At 44.3% G+C, this 20,329-nt stretch overlaps 1 protein-coding gene across 4 annotated transcripts in view; it reads left to right on the plus strand.

Annotated features, from left to right (window-relative positions):
* The window catches only part of gse1b (Gse1 coiled-coil protein b), a 166,479-nt gene that overhangs the window by 142,088 nt on the left and 4,062 nt on the right, over positions 1–20,329 (plus strand). For all 4 annotated transcript variants that reach the window (XM_085268407.1, XM_085268414.1, XM_085268424.1 and 1 more), the window contains 13 exons: positions 41–238; positions 7,181–7,389; positions 11,904–12,070; positions 12,317–12,511; positions 13,910–14,077; positions 14,223–14,590; positions 14,799–15,120; positions 16,459–17,102; positions 17,253–17,365; positions 17,471–17,732; positions 18,878–18,991; positions 19,200–19,562; positions 19,746–20,084. In XM_085268407.1, the coding sequence (XP_085124533.1) occupies positions 41–238; positions 7,181–7,389; positions 11,904–12,070; positions 12,317–12,511; positions 13,910–14,077; positions 14,223–14,590; positions 14,799–15,120; positions 16,459–17,102; positions 17,253–17,365; positions 17,471–17,732; positions 18,878–18,991; positions 19,200–19,562; positions 19,746–20,084 (3,462 nt within the window). The remainder of the gene's footprint in view (positions 1–40; positions 239–7,180; positions 7,390–11,903; positions 12,071–12,316; positions 12,512–13,909; positions 14,078–14,222; positions 14,591–14,798; positions 15,121–16,458; positions 17,103–17,252; positions 17,366–17,470; positions 17,733–18,877; positions 18,992–19,199; positions 19,563–19,745; positions 20,085–20,329) is intronic.

The following is a 20,329-nucleotide window of genomic DNA, read 5'->3' on the forward strand; positions in this document are numbered from 1 at the left end:
TAATACTTTTCCATTCTCTTCCTTTGTTCTTCATTTGTAGGCATGAGCCATGAGCCAAAGTCACCATCATTAGGAATGATCTCCACGGCGACCCGTACCACGGCGACGGTCAGCCCTCTTACCCCGTCACCTCTCAATGGCTCTATCGTAGCCAATGGAAGCCCAGCTGCCCAGTCAACTCATTCGGGATTTGCTGCAGCCCTCCGTAAACTGGCAAAACAGGCAGAAGAACCGCGAGGTAAAGCCAGCCGGCCCATATGACAGGGATGTTACACGGAACTGAAAGTTGAATTCTCATCTAAAATCTGATCTGTAGTGCCGTAGGAAGAGTTCCTTTCACATAAAGAAAGAATTATTTTTATTTTTATTGACAGAGATCTTAATAGTTTTATATGCACTATCTGAGTAGTGTAAATTTACAGACCAATATATAGTGTTTATTTAAATGTGAGCATTTCCTGTTGTGTTTTTCACTTGAAAAATGATGTTTAACTGTTAGAGCTGGAGTAGCCTCGATATGGTCATATCAGACAAACGGTGCTTTTAAAGGATATGAAGCTAAAGGAGCTTTTCTCAGACAGAAGGTGAACTGAGGGGCAGAAGCAAGAGCCAGTGTGAGTAAACTACAGGTCATTTTGAACAATGATTCATGCAAATCAACTCTAGTATTCCAGGAAAATACATAATAGGTCCCCATACGACGTTAAGGTTAGAGTTTCTAATTTGGGTATTAAGGTCAGACTGTAAAGTGGTTAGCTGAAAATATTTTGATAATACCAAACCCTGTTCCAGGTGTGTCTTATATCTTAATCTTGCTTCACATAGCCATACTTGGTGTTTTGCACTTCCTGTAAGCTGTCTGTGGGTTGTATATTTAGCCTTTTTGTGTCCACATATATACTTATAGATATATATGTTTATTTATATATATGTTTATTTATATATATATATATATATATATATATGTGTGTGTGTGTGTGTGTGTGTGTGTATGTATGTATGTATATGTGTGTGTATATATATATGTATGTATGTATGTGTATATATATATGTGTGTGTGTGTGTGTGTTTATAGAAGTGCTCATATTTGTGCATGCATGTATACTCCAAGACCAGCATAGCTGTGTTCAACTGTTATTAGCAATGTAGGGATATCCACATAGGGTTAAATTAGTTGGTGTCCCCACAGAGGCTGGTATGAAGGGAGCCACTCTAGCTGACCCACTTAATGTGCTGTATGTGAATCCATGTACACTTGGGCCTGCTTGTCACTGTGTGTGTCTTGACTCTCCAACTCACTGTCATACATACTTCCTTGTCAGTGGTTACACACATGAAACTTCACTAGAATTGCTCTGTTGGAGCTGTATGAATGTGAAATAACCACTAAGTGGTTTAGTTGCTTGTTAATAACTGTAAACCAACCAGAATTCAGTCTTCAGATGTTTCATTTTAAATGTTTTTGTGGATTTTTGCTTGTAGATTTCTGGCTTTGTTTTGTTTTTGTTTTTTCATTTTATGCAAAACTAGTCTCTCCACTACGTAGACCCATGCAAATATGTCTTAAATATGTGTACCCAAGTGTCACCGGTGCATACGTAAACATACAAATAAGGTTATAAACTACATTCTACACAAGAGAACCTCAATAGGACGACATTATTTGTGAGTGTGTGTGTGTGTGTTTGTATATGTGGCTCTGTGCCTTGGCTCCAGAGAGGCTCAGCTACCCCAGCTGTCCACCCTTGCTCTGGCTCCTAAATCAAATGGTCCCCTCCTTTCTGGCTGTCCCTGGACACCTTGCTCCCCAGCCCACTACAGTATGGGACCCAGAGCCGTGCAGACGATTTATTACACCCATAGAGAGCACTCAGACCCAACCTCTCCTCACCTCCCCCTCAGTACTTCTTTCCCATCAACTCTCTTCACTCCCTGCACCCTGCATGCCAGCCCCTTTACTTTGTCACAGTTTTCTCTCTCGCTCTGTCAAACACTGCCTTTTCATTTTTATTGTGGACTCCTTTTTATAAATGCAGCTTTTCCCTTATTTTTGTTACAAGGCCCCCTTTTCTTAGTTGGTAGAGTACACAGGGAAAGCAAAATACAAGTTCTTGTGTGTTTCTATTTTTTGTTGTGTTAAAAGGTGAAAAAAGTGTGTGAATTACAGATTGAAGTAGACAATCTGTAATTCACAATCTGCCAAGACAGAGAGCTTCTGTCTATGTCATACAAATACTTGATCCTGTCTGATAAAAACTTCACCACCTTTTTATTAAAAGAACAAAAAAGAAATCCCCTTTATTATTTTGAGTCCTGCTGACTGTTTCCTCGTTGAAGTAGGATGTGACGTGTCAGTGAGTCAGCCATCAGGCATAAGGGCTGACTGCCTGTGTTAGGAGCACCATCTCCAGGGTGGGCAGAGAGACACGAGTCCCCCTGAAGCTCAAGCCCCTTCTCTGTCTGCAGAGCCTGTATTTATACAGAGCACACACCCAGTCACCCCACACATACAAACAGTTGCCTTTTCAACTGTGTAAGCCTCGTGATTTCTTTGCATGCTGCAGCCTGCTGTCCTCTCATTACCTTTTGACTCAGCCTCTCTTTCTCACTCACCCTCTGTTGATGCTGTGAGGTAAATAGTGCAGTATATACAAGGTGCTATGACTCAGTGTCCTCGGGTCTGAAGGAATTAGTTAGATTTGAGTACAAGTATCACTGCCACCGGCTGCTGAACTGATTTAAGACCCTGAGCACGACTGCTGTTTATATACAAACCCACACACCCATTCACGCGCACACACATACATTGTCACTTGTCTGTGGCGAGTATAATGAATAGCTCTGTGTACTGAGTGCTGCGTTGAAGAGGGGAGGTGATGGATAATGAGTATCGGAGCAGCATAAAGGACACACTCTCATCCAGTGCACACTTGCTTGAAAACACACACATATGCTCACAAATGCACACAGACACAGTTAACACACTGCCTCAAAGAGGCAGACCTGCTGATATCTGATTAATTAGGCAGCCCTGGGTTTAATCTTCTCTGTTGTTTCTTCTTACTCACTCATAGACACATAAACATCACAAGAGTTTCATGGCTGTGTCCATACCAACCGTAGTGCACTGCCTGGAGAGAACATGAAGAGAGGGAAAATAAAGGTATACAAGATAGTTGGAATGAGCTGGCTGGATAAAAGAGGGATAGGAAGTAATTAGTAGATTTGTGAAGAACCTGGGGTGTCGGTCATATTGTGTGTATCTGTATGTGTGTGTGCGTGTGTGTGCGTGTGTGGCCCGAGGCTTCCCTTGTTTCTGGGAGCCCAGAGCATGCTGGGACAGCGGGGCAGTGTGTCTATGACCTCTCCATCTGGAGCCTGCCTGGAGCTCGCTCAGCCTCGCTGTGCTCAGTGTGTGTGTGTGTGTGTGTGTGTGTATGTGTGTTTCTCAAAGGCAAAACACTGCAGGCCGTGACTGTCCCTGAAACACTTACAAACAAGCTTATTTGCGTCCCCTTTCTTCCTAACTCTATCTATACACAGCAGCCTTACACCTCTCCTGATTTTGGCGCGGCATTTAAACGTAATGTACCGTTTGCACCGTCAGCCGAAGGGACAGAGGATAGCTCCTCTTATTTCCATCCGCCATCTTGTACCGTCTTCCTTTCTCTCCCTGGCACAGCAATACACACTGTGTGCCTCTCCCCTCCCCCAACACAGCGATGCAGATTACAGGCTTTGTGTTGTGTTGTCAGTGCATGGCCAAGACTGTAGTAGCAGGTGTGTGCAATGTTTTTGTGTATGCGTGTGTTTGTGTGTGAGAGTGCACGTGTTGAGGCTTGCGCTAGTGCATGCTGGTGAGGCGGCATATGGATGCAGGGTTGGCTGGGCACTGCTATGCACACCAGGTGTGAAATGGACTGTTTAATTAAGTGCTGATGTTGTTGTAATGCATGCTGGGAGGAAGGAGGGTGGAGGACGAGGTGTGGGTGGGTGGGTGGGTGGAAGGGAGCAGATTCTGTTTGGCTGTCTTGAGAGGGGTGTTGCTGGTGATGGTGGCGGCAGAGGGTTGGTAGGTGCCTTTTGGCAACACTGAAAGATTTTTGTGTTGTGTTGAATACTGAGGAGTTGTGTCAACTTTTTCACTGGGTCATTGGTCTGCCCAGGAACACCTCTGACTACGACTTCGTTTGTTCATTGCTTCTGTTGGGTGCATCGTGTGTGTGTGTGTGTGCATGATAGTGCAGCTCAGCTTGAGCGGTCAAGTGTGGAGGCAGTCTGGGAGAGTGGGACTGTTAATAGAAGAGGCGATAGAGAAAGGAGCCTCACATTAATCACAGGCAGCTTGGGACTAAGACAGCTTTCTCTCCCTTTCTGTCTTTTCCTTGCTCTTTCTTTCTCTACCGTCTCCTACGGCTTCTCTTTTTCTTTTTCTGCAACCCCCTCCATTCAACCCCGTCATCACACCACACACACCACGATACACTGAGCAAGTGACAATCAGTACTGCTAATGAAGTGAAGGTTGAGAGCTGATGAGCCTGTTTTAGACCCTGGGGAAAACAGCTTGTGCTTTATTCCTCCTACTCCTCCTGCCTCTTCTCGCTCCCTACAGGGTCACCATGTATGGCCATCTTCTCTCGGTATAGGTAGAATGGCAACCAGGTTAGTGCCAGTCACACACCTCATATATGTGATTTTTTTCCCCCTCCTATCATATGGCCATAGTAATGTGGGGGAAAAGGTGTGCCCCCCCCCCCCCCCCCCCCCCACACACGCACACACACACACATTGATATGGACATTGAAGGAAGGAGGTTAAAAATGGTACACATTTAAACATGCAGCCCCTCTCGTAGACATCCCCAGTTGCTATTGCTTGCTGCAAGTACTGTGTGTTTATAAAAATTGTGCATCGAGCCTGACAGATTTACGTCTGCTTGGCAAGCACTGTGTTTGACGAACAGAAGGAAAACGAAGGAGGGTGTACGAAAAGTTGGTAGGTGGGTGGTGGTTGCATGGGGTGTTGTTAGAGAGAAGGAGGGGGGAAGGATAGAGGAATAATAGCTGTTTGTGGTCCTTGTGTACGAGTGTGCGTATGCATCGCGGAAGGACGCTTAGAAGAGCACATCAATTCTGCAAGCTGTAAGAAGAGAATGAAGCCGTTTGGTAGAAGGCACTTGTCTCTTTTATTTCCTCCTCACCCTCACGCGCTTCTCTTCCTGCTCTCTTATTTAGTCTGCCCTCCTCTTCTCTGGTCTGCTCTGCCTCTACATAGAAAAGGAGGAGGAAGAGATGGGGTGGGTGAGTGAAATAGATGGAGTATAGGTCTGTTGCTTAGCACCCCCAACTTCCCCCTTCCGTGCGTGTGCACGCGCACACACACACACACACACACACACACACACACACACCTCTTCCATTCCTCCAGCCTTATTTGTTCCCCATCCTTGTGTATGCATGTTGTGAGCCTGTGATGAGTGAATAGGCTGTGACACTAGAGCTGTATTAAGTGTACCTCCGTTCCCCTGGCTGAGTGGGCTGCTATTGATTGGCCTTGTCTTGCAGGGTAGAGTAATGGCTCTCCGATGTGAGGGGGGAGGATTAGGCCACTAATTGCCATTGTGCAGACAAGATATGACTTCCCCCCCCAGCAGCCGCCCCACCACCATCTGCACCCCTTATCTCTCTGCTTTCCTTTCTGCTACTACTTCTCGCCTCACCTCACGCTCCTTTTGCACACTCACTTTATTTTCTCTCCCCCCAAATGCTCCCCATCTTCTATCGTTTTTCACTTTCGTGTCTCACTTCATGTATCGTCAACCATCTTCTGGTCTCACATACCTTGTTTTTTTTTTTTAACTCCCCCCAAAAAACCCCAACACTGCCAGCCTTACCACCACTTCCCCTCACACACAGATTTGATTTATCAGATTCTCTGATTTTCCTCTAGACATCACCTCGCTGCATTTATCGATTCTTTCCATTATTGAGTATTAGTCAGAGTTAAGTACTTAAAATCAGTCAGTGTCCTGACCACACCTACCGTAAGCTGACGCTGTCTGTTAGGTTTTGTTGCCATGGAAACCAATGGAAGAAATGGCCGCTGAGTAAAGATGTGCTTTTTTTTTTTTTTTTTTTTTTTGTTACAGGAAGCTGCCCTGAAACTGGCCTGAGGTTTCAGCTGCTTTTTATTTTAAATGTCTGCACGTAAACAGTCTAATGCACAAAAACACTCATGCTTGAGCGCTCATCATTGCAGTCTTCTTTTTTTTTTTTCTTTTTTACACCACCAAAGTGTGTGTCCCATAGAGAGGTTTTGACCCACTTTGACTTTGTAATGCAGAGACATACAGCAATACTGTCCTGTCAAAGAGAAAGAGGATGTTGGTAGAAAAGGGGAAGAAATTAAGATTAAATGGGCAAAACATGAGTATCATTTAAAACAAAAAAAAGAAAAGAAAAGGAAGACCCAACAAAGGCTGTGGCCTGCTGGTGAGGAGGTAGAGTTGAAGGGATATAGAAAAATGTGACCGTATCATAGGAAAGATTTACAACTTGAGGGAGAAAAAGCAAAATGTGTAGAAAGTAAGGCATGTGACCAGACCGTGACCCTGCGCTACAGGGTTTCCCTGGAGGGCTTTGTTAATGTGGCACAGCTACAGTGGAGCAGAGAAGCTCATTGGGCCAGCTTTTCACCACCTGCTGTGCGTGTGTGTGTGTGTGTGTGTGTGTGTGTTTATATGTATATGTGTGGCGGGGGGATTTCAGTCTTTGGCTACAAGCGCCACATACATACAGTATGGCTGTTGAAGCTGTATTCTTGTAGTGTGTGTGAATGTGTGTTCTGCATGTGAAGGCTGTGTGACTCTCACAAGGCTGCTCATCCTGATCATTGTCACTTCATAATAGGGGCCTTGGGCTATCCATCTGGCCCTCGGTGTGTATATGTGTGTGTTTACACCTGTGTGTGTGTGTTATCCATTGCTTTTGTAACGTTCCAAACCCTTTTTTCATTCCCTTGTGAAAGAATCAGAATCAGAATACTTTATTGATCCCTGGGGGAAAGAGCTACAGAATCATGTTAATTTTACCTTTTACCAGTAGAGGAAAACTGGACTGTCATCTTATTTCTTACAGACTTTGACTGATCCTACTTTTTTTTTTTTTTGTTTCTCCAGCTGCATCCTCCATCAGCAGTGAGTCACCACCAGTGTCTTCACCAGCCACCAATCACAGCTCTCCAGTCAGTACACCCAAGAGGGGTCCTCTTGGTCCTGGTCCTGTCCTGGTACCCCCAGCAGGCCACACTGTGCCAAACACTCCACCTGTAGTCACCATTGCTCCAACAAAGACCAGCAACGGCCTATGGAGAAGCGAGGGGCGCCAGGTAAATATTTCTTCAGTGTGGCCGCTTGTATATGTACATGGATAACATAGATGGCCTGTCTATAAACGTCTCATCACCCACTACCAACTAATGGATTTGTGCGTTAAACATTGCCAGCTGCCACTGGGACATCGAGGTGACAGCCTCAATGGCCCATAACATCTGTGCCCCTTCGCCCCCTCTCCAACTTGGCCCTTAGACCAGCCCAACCACAGTCCCAGGCTTGGGCCTCCTGTAACCATTCAAGCTCTCCACCGGCCTCACCCCTTTCACCTAAGCAGTCAAGTGCATCGTCTCCCTTGTCAACCTGGCACCCACTCATAGTGGGGAAGAGAGAAAGAGGGAGAGCTGCTTGCTTTGATAAGGAGTGGATTATGGATTATGGCCTTACTTTAAGCCGCCTTATCTCAGTTTAGGGCTAATAGTTCAGGCCAAGTGCACGGTTATGAACAGCACTCGGCAACATGCGGAAACTCTCTGAGCGGCTGACGGTTCCCTGGAGACAAACAGAAGGGGGATAGTGAAGAGGGAATAAGGAGGTCAGCCAGGCAGCAGTGTGTGGTAGCATTCAGACCATTGTCCTCTCTTTTGCAAACCCCTCCTGACCCCCCCCCCCCCCCCCCCCCCTCTCTCTCTCTCTCTCTCTAGCTATAGTTTTTATGAAATGAACCTTTTGCAGTACAGGGTCAGTTAGAGCTGCAAGGGACAGACACACAGGAAGCCCTTGTAGAGATGCCACCATTTTTGTAATTTTGTTAGCACAGAAATTTCAAAAAGGACGGACGAAAAAGAAAACCGGCAAGAATGCCCTGTTGCTCACAATTTAAGGGCAGTAATGTGAACAAGAGGTAGGGGTGACTGGCTATGGGCTCAAGGGACAGCAACAGGGTGAAGCGACACCCCGTCATTGTTAGGGTGCCGCTTCACTCAGCACTCATAACTCACACAGAGCCAGAGAATCCTTAAGGATACACACACACATCATCAAAATCTTCCTGTAAAACAAAGATGACTTTAATGGAACTTTCTGTTACTGAATCACACAAACGGTTACAAACAGAAGGAGCAGTCAAGTTCCGAGAACCCATGCAGCATGTCCGGGAAAACTTGTCTGTTGCTGTGTGTACAAATTAATGTGTTCTGCTTTCACTGCTTTAAAAGAGCATTTTAGTGTCTCTCAGGCTGAGAGATGAGTCTGTCTTTCAGAGGGGGGTAACAGGCAAGGCAGTGAAGAAGGGAGGGCTTGGTGCGTTGGCATTTTGCTTTAATGACTGCAGGAGTCTGCTCCCGCTGCTGCCTGTAATTGCTTTATAATTGGCAATTTGGATTCATGGCTCCATCTGAGAGGCGTAAACGAGCACTCTACAATGCGCGGGGTCTCCCACCCTCACTGAGGGTTACAGGGGCCTGGCTCACACAGAGGAAGATGGCTGTTAATGGATGTGTCTTTGAGTTTGAGTGCTTGTATTTGTGTACAGTAGTGTGTGTGTATATGACAGGCTACTGGAGAATAGTGCAGGAATAGAAGGCCATGTATTTTAGCAGGTGAAAGGTCAAAATGGGATGGCTGCTTGAATGTGTAGGTGCCTGAGTTGACTATAAGGTGCCTTTCTCATAGGATGGAAGGTTTTTCTCTTTGTTGTTCATGTTTTTCTCTTTGTTGTTCATGTTTTTTTTTTCATGGCCCTGATATATGTAGAAGCTACATGTTTTTAGGTAGGCATGCATCCGTACATTAATCCATACATGTGTACATGTATATACAGTCAAATGGATATCAAGCTCAAAATGTGTGTACATGACAGATATAGGCTGAATGCAGGTTTCCAAATTGCTTTGATCAGTTTGAATGTAAGTGGCTGAGATGGACGTTTCAAGAAAAACATATTTGTTTCAGCCATTCTTCAAAGATCCCACATCGCTCTCGAATCTTTGCGCATAGTTTTAGTAATTTTTTGGCATGCTAACTTAACCTGGCAGAGTTTACCCTTTGCCTACGAATCTCACAACACCATACATTATACCAATCCTGGTATATTAGTATTAGTTATGTTAGCATTCGTAATGCATTCTTCTTGTTGTTGTTGTTGTTGTGTTTCCTTCTGATGGTAGTAGTGCAATGCATACTATCAGACACTGGTAAAATAAAGGAGAATTTACATTTTAATACAAAAACACTAGTGTACACTATTATTATCATTATTTAAAATCTATTTAATGACTATCTGAAAATGTGAAAATCACGAGCATCTCTTGTTGGCATAACTGGTTGCCCTTCAGTGACAGTGAAAATGGTGAAAGGAAGAAGCTGAAACCAGTCCAGCACCAGCATTTGTTGTTTTATAGGCTTCTTTGTCTGATCGTCTTATGAGACGATTTCTGTGAAATTCATTGGAAAGGAACACTTAATTCAATTTCTGTGTTAATCTATGTCTGGGACTTGCACCAATTGACAGTTATTAAGTCATAGCCATGGTTTTAAAACCGTGATTGCCTCATGACACACAAGTTGTGTGTAATGCAGAATATCAACTACTGATCACCAGAAAAATACCAGATAGTCGTTGGTCAGGTCTTGAAAATAAATTAGAATTCATTCTCTGTGTGTGTGTGTGTGTGTGTGTGTGTGTGTGTGTGTGTGTGTGTGTGTGTGTGTGTGTGTGTTTTCTTTTATTATTGTATGCCATCAAAAAAGGTACTGGTTGTGTACTGGGGACACACAGTGAAGGAAAGGTGCAGCAACTGTCTGATTCAGACAGTTGCTGACTCTCCACACCATGTAACGAGCATGCGTAAATAAATGCCCAGTATATTCATGCAGTCACTCAAAGTGATTGGGCTGTTTTATCCTATTCCGATCGCTTGTCATCAATCAATCAATCAAGTGATAGAAATCAATTACTGTAACTGTCAATGTACGGTTTTCTTTCACAATTATTACTCACTGATAGTTCAAGCTCATGATAATGAAGAGCGGATGGGTTGAGGAAATACACACACATTGCACCTTAAAGTTAATGTGGGTTCAGAAGAGAAAGAGTTACAAGGGCTTTCGGGACAGCCACAAATCAGCAGTGTTGGTCAGCAAGGCTGTGCAAAAAGGAATGAGGTGGAGCAAAGAGCAAACAGAAACTGCATTTTCTTTCAAAGTCACTATCTGATCGAGTTTTAACATATGTGAAGTGCTTTTTCAGGTGACTGCTGGGAGCAGCGGGGAACAACCAGCTCTCCCTGTGTTCATAAGGCTTGAAAAGAATGGCGATGGCAGTGGAGGGGATTATAGAGATGGGTGCTTTGAGAGAATCAAGTGCCACACTGTTTAGCGAAGCGCAACAAATAACAAGGAGTAAACCTTAAGATTTTGTGGGGAGTGGGGGTGGGGGTTAAGAAACAGGGTTATGTGGGGAGTCTAAACATTAGAGGCATTTAATACTGGTTGTTAGCGCATCAGTGTCAGTCTGGGTCAGTGGTTGTGGAACAGGATGTGGAGGTAATGGCTCACTAAATGGGATTTGTTTTATCAGAGGCAGTGGTGAGAGAGAGGGTCATACTGCTGTAAGGTCTCTCTCTAATCCCAGGGAGCCCAGAGGTTAATTTAGTGGGGCAGGAACTGCCTTCCCCTCTTGTTCACCTTCTTTATGGCTTAATCTCTTTCTTTGCTTTCTCCCCTCTTTTTCTTCTTTCTAGTTGTTCCCTTGCCAACTTCTAGTACCATTTTGCGAAACAAGAGATAAATGTTCCACCAGTCCTACGAAAACCCTCCTTACCTGTATATTCATATATAAACATCTTTCTTGTTCAACTTACAAGGGTTCTAGCGTTTTTCACTTCTCCAATTGCATTTGTAGTCAGAGGGAAACTGTAGCTTCTGAAAATGCACTCCCACTCCCACAGCAGGATGTCTTTGTAGCTCTGAAACGGTGTATGTGCCTGCTGAGTGTCTGTGTGTGTTTGTTGTGGGATTGGATAAGTGAGACCAGGCTTGCTGCCAGAGGGAGGGAGGGAGGTGAATGAGAAGGAAGAAAGAGAAACAGAGGCAGAGGGATGTTGCTTTTTGGACTTTGTTGTCTTCCCTGTAGATGTTGCTCTGCACGCACGCTGATGCGCATACACGCACTTTGCTAAGATCAAAGTTAAGATCTCTAGAAGCACGGCTGTTGTCTACCATTACCACATCCTCATCGATCATAAGGATGACATCTCTTGTTTACAATTAGAGACAAAAACAGTGAGGCTTTTTTCTTACCCCTGTCTGCCTGCTTCATCCATTTTACCAAATATCCTCCTTGGAGATTTGTTGAGCTGTCTATTTTTACAGGGAGGTGGTATGTGTGAGAAAATGTACAAAAGTGCCTGAGGTAGGAAGCAAGAGTGAGGAGGCTGCTTCACCACAAGCAGGCCTATTATTTCCCTGTTCTGTCTTCTCGTAAGATGGGTTCCATGAGCAGTGACAACCGTAACGGTCACAGGTCCTCACAAACAATGACTAAGATTCTCTCTGTATCTCTCTGCAGGCTGACGCAGGGCCTCATGGGGCCAGCAGGGAACGTCTGGGCACAGAAGGAGCCCTCTCCCAGGAAAAGGGTGGCCCCTCAGTCCCTGCACACCTCCTGGGAAACCCCTATGCCTTTGGTCTCACTCCAGGAGCTGTCATGCAGGAGTCACGGTTTCAACCTCTTAAGTGAGTCGATCCCTGCTTTAACATTTTCTATGGATTTGCAAAGTGTACATGTTCATTCAAGGCTGTATTAAAAATACAGCAGCAACACACATGCCTTGTTGACATGGGTGCTGGGAAGCAATTTGAATTTGTATAGTTTCTTGGTAAAAAATATAATGAATTTTCACAACACCGAACACATACAAATTGAAATGACAATTTTTTTTTTTTCTTGTTTTGTGCTTGTACTCCCTCTGTTACCTTCAGCCTGCCCAGACAGTTGCCTAACGCAGTGCCACCTGGTCCTGTACCAGAGGAGTATCTCCGGGGTTTTCGGCCTTATGCTACAGCCGAGGATGCCCTCCGGATGCCCTCTTTGCCCTTGGGCCTAGACCCTGCCACTGCAGCTGCCTACTACTCCCACAGCTACCTGCCCCACCCTTCAACCTTCGCTTCATACAGGTAGGCCTCTGCATTTGTTGACTTGGCATCCATTTCCTCTGAGAGTGAACTGTGCAAAACCAGCACATACAACTGAAGCAGATATTTGTTCTGCTCGTTCTGCTCAGCAGTAAATGCAGTAATGTATAAATGACCAGATTTCAAGCTCTCAGAGTTAAAATGATGTTTTTTTGTTAGTTTTTTTATGTGTGTATTTATTTAACTAGAAGTAAGATTTTTATGAAGCGTGAAGAAGTTAAAGGGAGATGCAAAAAAGACAGGGCAACACAAATTAAAATGAAATTCCAGATAAAAGACACAGAACAGAAGCACAACAGAAGGAAGGAAGTCTGCAAACAGAAGCGAGATAAGATTGTCTGTTAAAAAGTACATTCTACTACTGAGCACTGGGGGCACTGGGAGTCTTTGCAAAAGATCAGATCAGTGTTAAATGATAGCTATATGAGTGCAGGCTGTATTTTCTGACAGGCTGTTGCTAAGAACCCTCTTAGAAAATATCTGGCTCAGCTGTATCAGAAAATGCTTAACAGGCTGATTAAAAATAGATATATGTGACTGCTCCAAAGGCTGTAGTAATATTATTTGCATACTTTAGAAGTCTTCTAATGAAAGTTAAAAATAAAATAAAATAAAATAAAATAAAAACAGCATTCTTATGTTTCTATTTTGAAGCTGTGTAAGGCCAACCAGTTAAGAGCACAACCCATTTTCCATGTCTATACCCAAGCTAGGCTATGAGAGGAGGAGAGCAACAGCTTGGTTTTAAATTTTTTACTTCATGTCTAGAGCATCTGTGGGTTTGTGAGAAATTATTAAAGAATCCTGTTTATATATCTGGAAAAGGGTCTTGTTCTGAAATTTTTATTGATTGATTTTTTTCGGCATCCTTTTCAAAAGCAACAGCACGATTATTAACAACAACAAAAACAGTCAGAAATATAGTGTGGAATATTTGTTAAATTAATAGAATTTTTCATGGACACTGTGTATGATCATGTGCACTCTGTGTGTATGTTGAAAAGAGCCAGGCTTGCTTTGGGCTGTCTCACAGGCTGTGTGCTCCTGGTCTGTCAACCAAGCAAGATCACAGGACTGCAGCACCCATCACACACTGTGCTGTAATGGATTTAATGAGGGCTTGAGCAGCGGATGCCACACACATACACAAACACACAGCATCAACATACATCGCACTGTCTTCCTGGATGCTGTGTTGTGATTGAGGTTATCTGACAGACACTGTTACTTCCTTGGAAGATGGAAAAGCCTGTGATGTTCCTTCTTTGGAAGATGGAGGCACACAGGTTAATGAAAGTGAACACTGCACTATCACACAGGGAGACTGTCTGACTCCCTCTTTTCCTCTCTTCTCTCTCTCTCTCACTTTTTATCTCTCAGGATGGATGACCCGTTCTGCCTCTCTGCTTTGAGGTCACCTTTCTACCCACTGCCAACAGGGGGAGCTTTACCTCCTATCCACCCCTCTGCTGTTCACATGCATCTACCAGGCATCCGCTACCCTGGAGATTTCACGCACCCCTCATTGTCGGCATTGCAGTCTGACAGGTAAAAGCCTGCTTAATTGATGAGTGCTGTATACAGTCACATTTATTTATATGAGGTATATCAAAGTGGTGTGCTGTGGTCATGGGTTGTCTTCACACACATCATCTTTCCTCTTTTGTTTCTCTCTCCACTCTGTTTTTTTTAGGCTTCAGCTAGAGGATGAGCTGCGGCAACGAGAGAGGGAACGCGAACGAGAACGCGAGCGTGAAAAAGAGAGGGAACGAGAGGCTGAGAGAGAGAAGGAACGGGAGAGAGAACGAGAAAGGGAGAGGGAACGGGAAGAGGCGGAGAGGGAGAGGCAACGAGAAAGGGAAAGGGAGAGGGAGCGCGAGAGAGAACGGGAGAAGGAGAGAGAAAGAGAGAAGGAACTCGAGAGGCAGAAGGAGAGGGCACTGAGGGAAAAAGAGCTGCAGGCATCCAAGGCCATGGAGAACCACTATCTGGCTGAGCTCCATGCCATGAGAGGACAGGAGGACCGAACCAAGCCTGAAAGACTAACCCCTAATCGGGCTGGTATGTGTCCGTGCATCCTACCTAGCCTCTATTGGCTATAGTCCTTTTACCTTTAAAGTGGATATCTCTCTGATATTTCTGACTCTTCAAAGCTGTTTTATAGACCAAATAAATACACAAAATTAATTTTTGAAGTAATAGTTTCATGAATGTAATTATCTGTTATAACATAAATGTTAAATTCTTATATACCAATCTTTCTCTACAGACAAAACCAAAGAGCCCGCTCTTCCAGCTCCCAAACCAGTCCCACCAGGAATCCATCCGTCTATAGTCCAATCACATCATGGTCTAATCTCAGGCCACAGCATCTACATGGGGCCTGGCACTGCAGGAACAGGGCTTGCAGCCTCAATGATTGCTCAGAGGAAAGACGAGGAGGAGAGGTGGATGGCGCGGCAACGCAAGCTGCGTCAGGAGAAAGAAGATCGTCAGTGCCAGGTGTCTGAATTCCGCCAGCAGGTTCTGGAGCAGCACCTGGACTTGGGTCGGCCAGGTGACACTCCAGATCACAGGACGGAGTCGCACAGGTGAGACTGCACGCTTAACTTGTTTCAGTCCAGCCAATTTGTGCAAAAATGTCATACAACATAGCATGTAGTTGCAGTATTTATTTTCTCCTGTTATCTGATAGAGACGAGCAGCTTTTGGGGCAATGTGCTCACTATTTCTGGGGGTTTTTGGCTGGCTCTGCTAGTCTGATAGGGACAGTTGTGCCTGTGGTTTTGAAGTCTTGGAGGCTGGCAGGCTTTAGAAGTTTGTTTTCAGGCAGGACTGTAAAAGAGTAAGAAGCTTCACATCTACTCTATATCTGTCCAAGCTCCCTTCCAGGCCTGACATGTAGAAAAATAATAGGCACTGTTTAGGCATTGTTGTAGGTTATGAAGAGGAATCCTGATGACTGCTGTTTCATGAGTTGACATGAGTAGGGGGTTCAAATAGCCAGCAAGTGGAACTGCTAAGATACACAAGGGCTAATACCTTTTTCATCCTCTCACTCTTGCATAGCATAAGCCCCAGACCTTATTTGTTACTGTGCCTCTGTGTGTGTTATTGTGTTTGATTCAGAAATGAGGTTGTGGTTCATGCTGGTAGGACACACACAAGATACACACGTCTGCTATCGGTAACTTACCTACAGTATAATCGCAGAATCACAGCTGACAGGCTGCAGATTGCAGATAAGACACATTTACTCAGTGACACACACACAAACACACAGAAAAGAAAACACAAACAGGAGGCATAGATAATTTGACTGGTCATGCAGTGCCTGCTCCTGCCAGGTTTGATTTGGAATGAAGTTTGAGACAGTGTCCATCAGTCTGCCATTACCATTTCCTTTCCCCCCACTGTATCATTCTTTCCTTTACAACCTTGCTCTCCCTTTAAGGCTATTTTCTTCTACTCTCATCATTTAACGTGAGCCCTATTCTAATAATTCATTGTTCTTCTTAAGCTCTCTCTGTCAGTTCTTCTCTTCTCCAGAAACCTGTTAGGAGAACATTGCTCCAGCCTCTTCCTCAGTATACTGCTCGCTTCCTGTGTGTGCATGCCTCACTACAAGGGCCTACCAGATCAAAAACAGCTCTTTATATCTGGAGGACAGTGTGTGTGCCTTGGCCACATTCTCACTCTGCTCTGGGCTACTCTGTCTGGGCTTGATAACACTGCTTTGCACAGACACGCAGATCCACAGACATACTGACATGGATGAAAGGAAGTAGGCAGGGCATATGGGCAAATGTTGTGCGTCCCTGCATAGCATGCATGATTCAGAAACACTATTTCTCAATTTTAGAAGAGATATGGGTGTTACCCTGCATGTATAACAGATTAATAATTGCTGTTCCGTTGTATCTCTGCAGACCAATACCTAATCATCATGAACCAGGAAACAGGGAACTCAACCCTCTCTTAGGTGCCCCTCCACCTCTCATCTCCCCCAAACCTCCACAGCCACCGCGTGAACATCACCCTCCGCCTCCTACCACCCTGTGGAACCCTGCATCTCTTATAGACACAGCCTCAGAGTCGAGACGTAACCATGAGCCCTCAGGGATGGGACACTATGAGCTCAGTCGGCTGCCCCCAGGACCCTCCAGATATGAAGACGGAGCCCGAAGAAGAGACGGTGGTGCAATGGAGAAATATCCTCCTTTGAGAGGTCCCCCAGGTCTGCCTGAGCCCAGCACATACCTTGCTGATTTAGAGAAATCCGCCCATTCATTTTTGAGCCAGCAGAGGGCTTCCATGTCTCTCTCCAGCCAATATGAACTGGAGGGAAGCCTGAAAACCAATGCTGGAATAAAGAGCCTCCAGGGTCACCCAGGGTATAGTAGACATGGACAAGCAGTGGTTTCTGGGCCAGCAATGGGACTGGGACAGGTAGCCTCATTGGGCATGGTCCCAGACGCAAAGCTGATCTATGACGAGTTTCTTCAGCAGCATCGGAGGCCTGTCAGCAAGCTGGACCTGGAGGAGAAGAGGAGAAAGGAGGCCAGGGAGAAAGGTACTTACCCACATACTATGATGAGATGTATAACTTGCTTGGAAAATCAAAGATCAGTTCTTTTTTTTTTTTTTATAGATATAGAACTGACATCCTCATTAGAGAATTTAAAGAGCTGAGTGTCAGGGGTGACCTCTGTGTTTGCTGCAGGGTACTATTATGAGCTGGATGACTCATACGATGAGAGTGATGAAGAAGAGGTGAGAGCCCACCTCAGGAGAGTAGCAGAGCAGCCTCCACTGAAACTGGATGACTCTACAGAGGTAAAAAGATTTTCCAACACATGCGCTTTTGCATGATTGAAGAACACAGAAGCGCTCATGATGAAACATCACAGTAAGATGATTGTTTTTCTCATCTCTGTACAGAAACTGGACTTTCTGGGAGTGTTTGGCCTGACCACAATGGGCCGACGGGATGAGCTGGTGCAGCAGAAGCGAAGGAAGAGAAGGAGGATGCTCAGAGAGCACAGTCCCTCCCCACCTGCCTCACAATCAAAACGCACTCCTCCACCTCAGCTCAGCACACGTTTTACCCCTGAGGAGATGGACCGAGCGCCAGAGTTGGAGGATAAGAAGCGATTCCTCACCATGTTTAGACTGTCCCATGTGACCGTACAGCAGAGAAAAGGTAAGGCAATTTTTAGTGAGAAAGAGATTAGAGCATTCTACACTTTTGATTCGCTTACTCATTTTTGCTTTAACCCTCCAGGTAGGTAGGTAGGTGTGTATGTATATATATATATATATATATATATATATATATATATATATATATATATATATATATATATATATATATATATATATATGTATATATAATTTTATAATTTTTTTTTTTTTTTAATAAATGTGCATCTTTTAGTTTTGCTTTTTTATGGTTGGTGGAAGAGCTAACCTTGCCTATCAGTGCATGAGTGGCTTCCTCATTGCAAAAGGAAAGATCTCCTGTATGAAACGGGCCATGCTTGTTGCCTTCAATGAGAGAGTTTCATAAATTGGAGATACAGACTACTGTTCCCTGACACTGACAAATGTTTGAACATTATATCAAGGAATAACAGGGCACACATCTATATGCTTTGGCAATCTAGCTAGTAACTCGTACAGCACAGAACTGCCCCAGTGCCTTTAACGCACCATACCAAACACCTCCATCAATTATTCATATCTTTTCTCTTTGACATCTCATTTCAGCAGTGTGAAGAAGAAGACTGATTGCATGCTCATTTAGCTAATAGAGAGTACTAGTCATTTTCAGTTCATCCTACATCTCATTAATGCTTTACTTCCATTACCTTCTCTCGAGGTAGCTTGCTGACTTAAGCCTCAAAGGAAATAAGGGGTTGAAGTGATCTTGTCAGTGCCATATACCTATATTAAATGCATCGTATTGAACATATTTTTAACATAACATATATATTTAACAATGCATTCCAAAAATTGACTTATGTCAGGGTTCTCTTTACACGGCCAAAATGTGCCTAAATTTCAAAAATAGACACCCATGCACTGACTGAATTGGGAGGGGCGGCAGTAGGCTTACAATGATCTTAGTCTAATACTCTTCATTTATTCTTCATTTACTGTTTCCTAATCACAGATGACATGCCTCCCACACTGTCAGGCCACCTCCTTTTACACACACACACATCGCACTTGGCAAAATGAGTGCTACTGAGTGAAATTGGAAATAAGACTAGGACTGATGCAAAATGTGTTTTTTTTATTTTTTTATTTCTTTATTTCTTTATTTTATTTTTTTTCCTGTTTTAGATAATGAAAGGGTAGTGGAGCTGCTACAGGCAATTAAAGAAAAGACTGTGACCTTGGATACCATCAGACATGCTCCACATCCACTGTGTAAAAGTCCTCCAACTCAGATCTCTAGTAAGTTACGTGCTAATGAACATAAACACACACAACTTGTCATCCCTGAAGTAATGTTAAAGTGGTGCTAATCTGTGTAATGCAAATGAAGAGGGGTTATAATTGGGGCCGTGAATGTGAAGATGTAAAGTAACAACAGTTTCTCATTGCATTGTAATATTGTGGATCTTGACCTCATCAGCACAAACATATGTTTAAATGATTGCAGATCCTGCATTCTCCCAGCCTCCCTCTGAACCAGAGGAGCACCACAGTGTCAGACCACGCAGCCCCTCCTCACATTGCCCAACATCCCCCAATGGGCATCCAAAACCCCTTGGGGACACATTAAGACCAAAGGCACCCCCTTCTCCAGCTGTCTACCCAGACAAGGCCCGGGGGCCCAGTGAGGGACCGATCTCAAAGAGGAGCTCCAGCCTGCTTAACAGCTTGAGGCCCCCACTCCCCCTGCAGGCTAAAGAAGGTCATCACAGCATCAATGGACGCATACAACCACGGGACTTCGCCCCAGAGGAATTTGCCCAGCAGTTCCACGAATCTGTGCTACAGTCCACTCTGCAGAAACATAAAGGTAAACAGCTCAAAATAAGGTCTAATAGGCATCTTTGGAAAGGTGAATACATGGAGAGCAGGCCAACATAACTTTTGGAGAGACTATCAAATATGAAGAAATGATGGAAAATATCCCTATGTGTAAAATATGAAATTGATGAAATGTAACATCTCTTTCTTCTCCTCAACATTTGTCCATTAGGTGGAGCCGCAGGGGTGTCAGAGTCATCCCACCTCCAGGAGTCCTCTGTTCACTACAACATTCCCGAGCTTCAGGGCCCTCCTGGCCGACCACCACAGCCACATTCACAGTCCCACTCAACTCCACAGTCATTTCCACATCCACTTTTGCACTCTCACCCTCAGCCCAACGGGCAGCACCTCTCGATGCCTCAGCACAGGGAGGCATCGGGGATGAGGGAGGACATGTCTGGTCCAGAGGACTCTGAAGAGGAAGACGAGGAGGAGGAAGAAGAGGCTTCAGTTTTCAAGTGGCAGGGGATTGAATCTATATTTGAAGCTTATCAGGAATATGTGGAAGGTAAGTAGCTGAGGTGCCTGTGTATTACATGGACTGATATTAGATCACTTTACATACATAAACAGCTTTAACAGTCCCTCTGTTATTATCACTGTATAATTTTATGAGGGATTAGAGGTTTTCTTTATTCTTTGGAATATATACTGAGATTACTGATTGTGCACAAATCCATATTATTTTGCATATGTCATTGATTTATCCCCTAAATCAGAATTACTTGTTTTAGATCCAACTATACATTTTTT

This window comes from Mchenga conophoros, linkage group LG1, assembly GCF_057382185.1.
Source record: "Mchenga conophoros isolate Kocher_MC1m ecotype Shallow Benthic linkage group LG1, M_conophoros_male_GT1.1, whole genome shotgun sequence".
NCBI lineage: Eukaryota > Metazoa > Chordata > Actinopteri > Cichliformes > Cichlidae > Mchenga > Mchenga conophoros.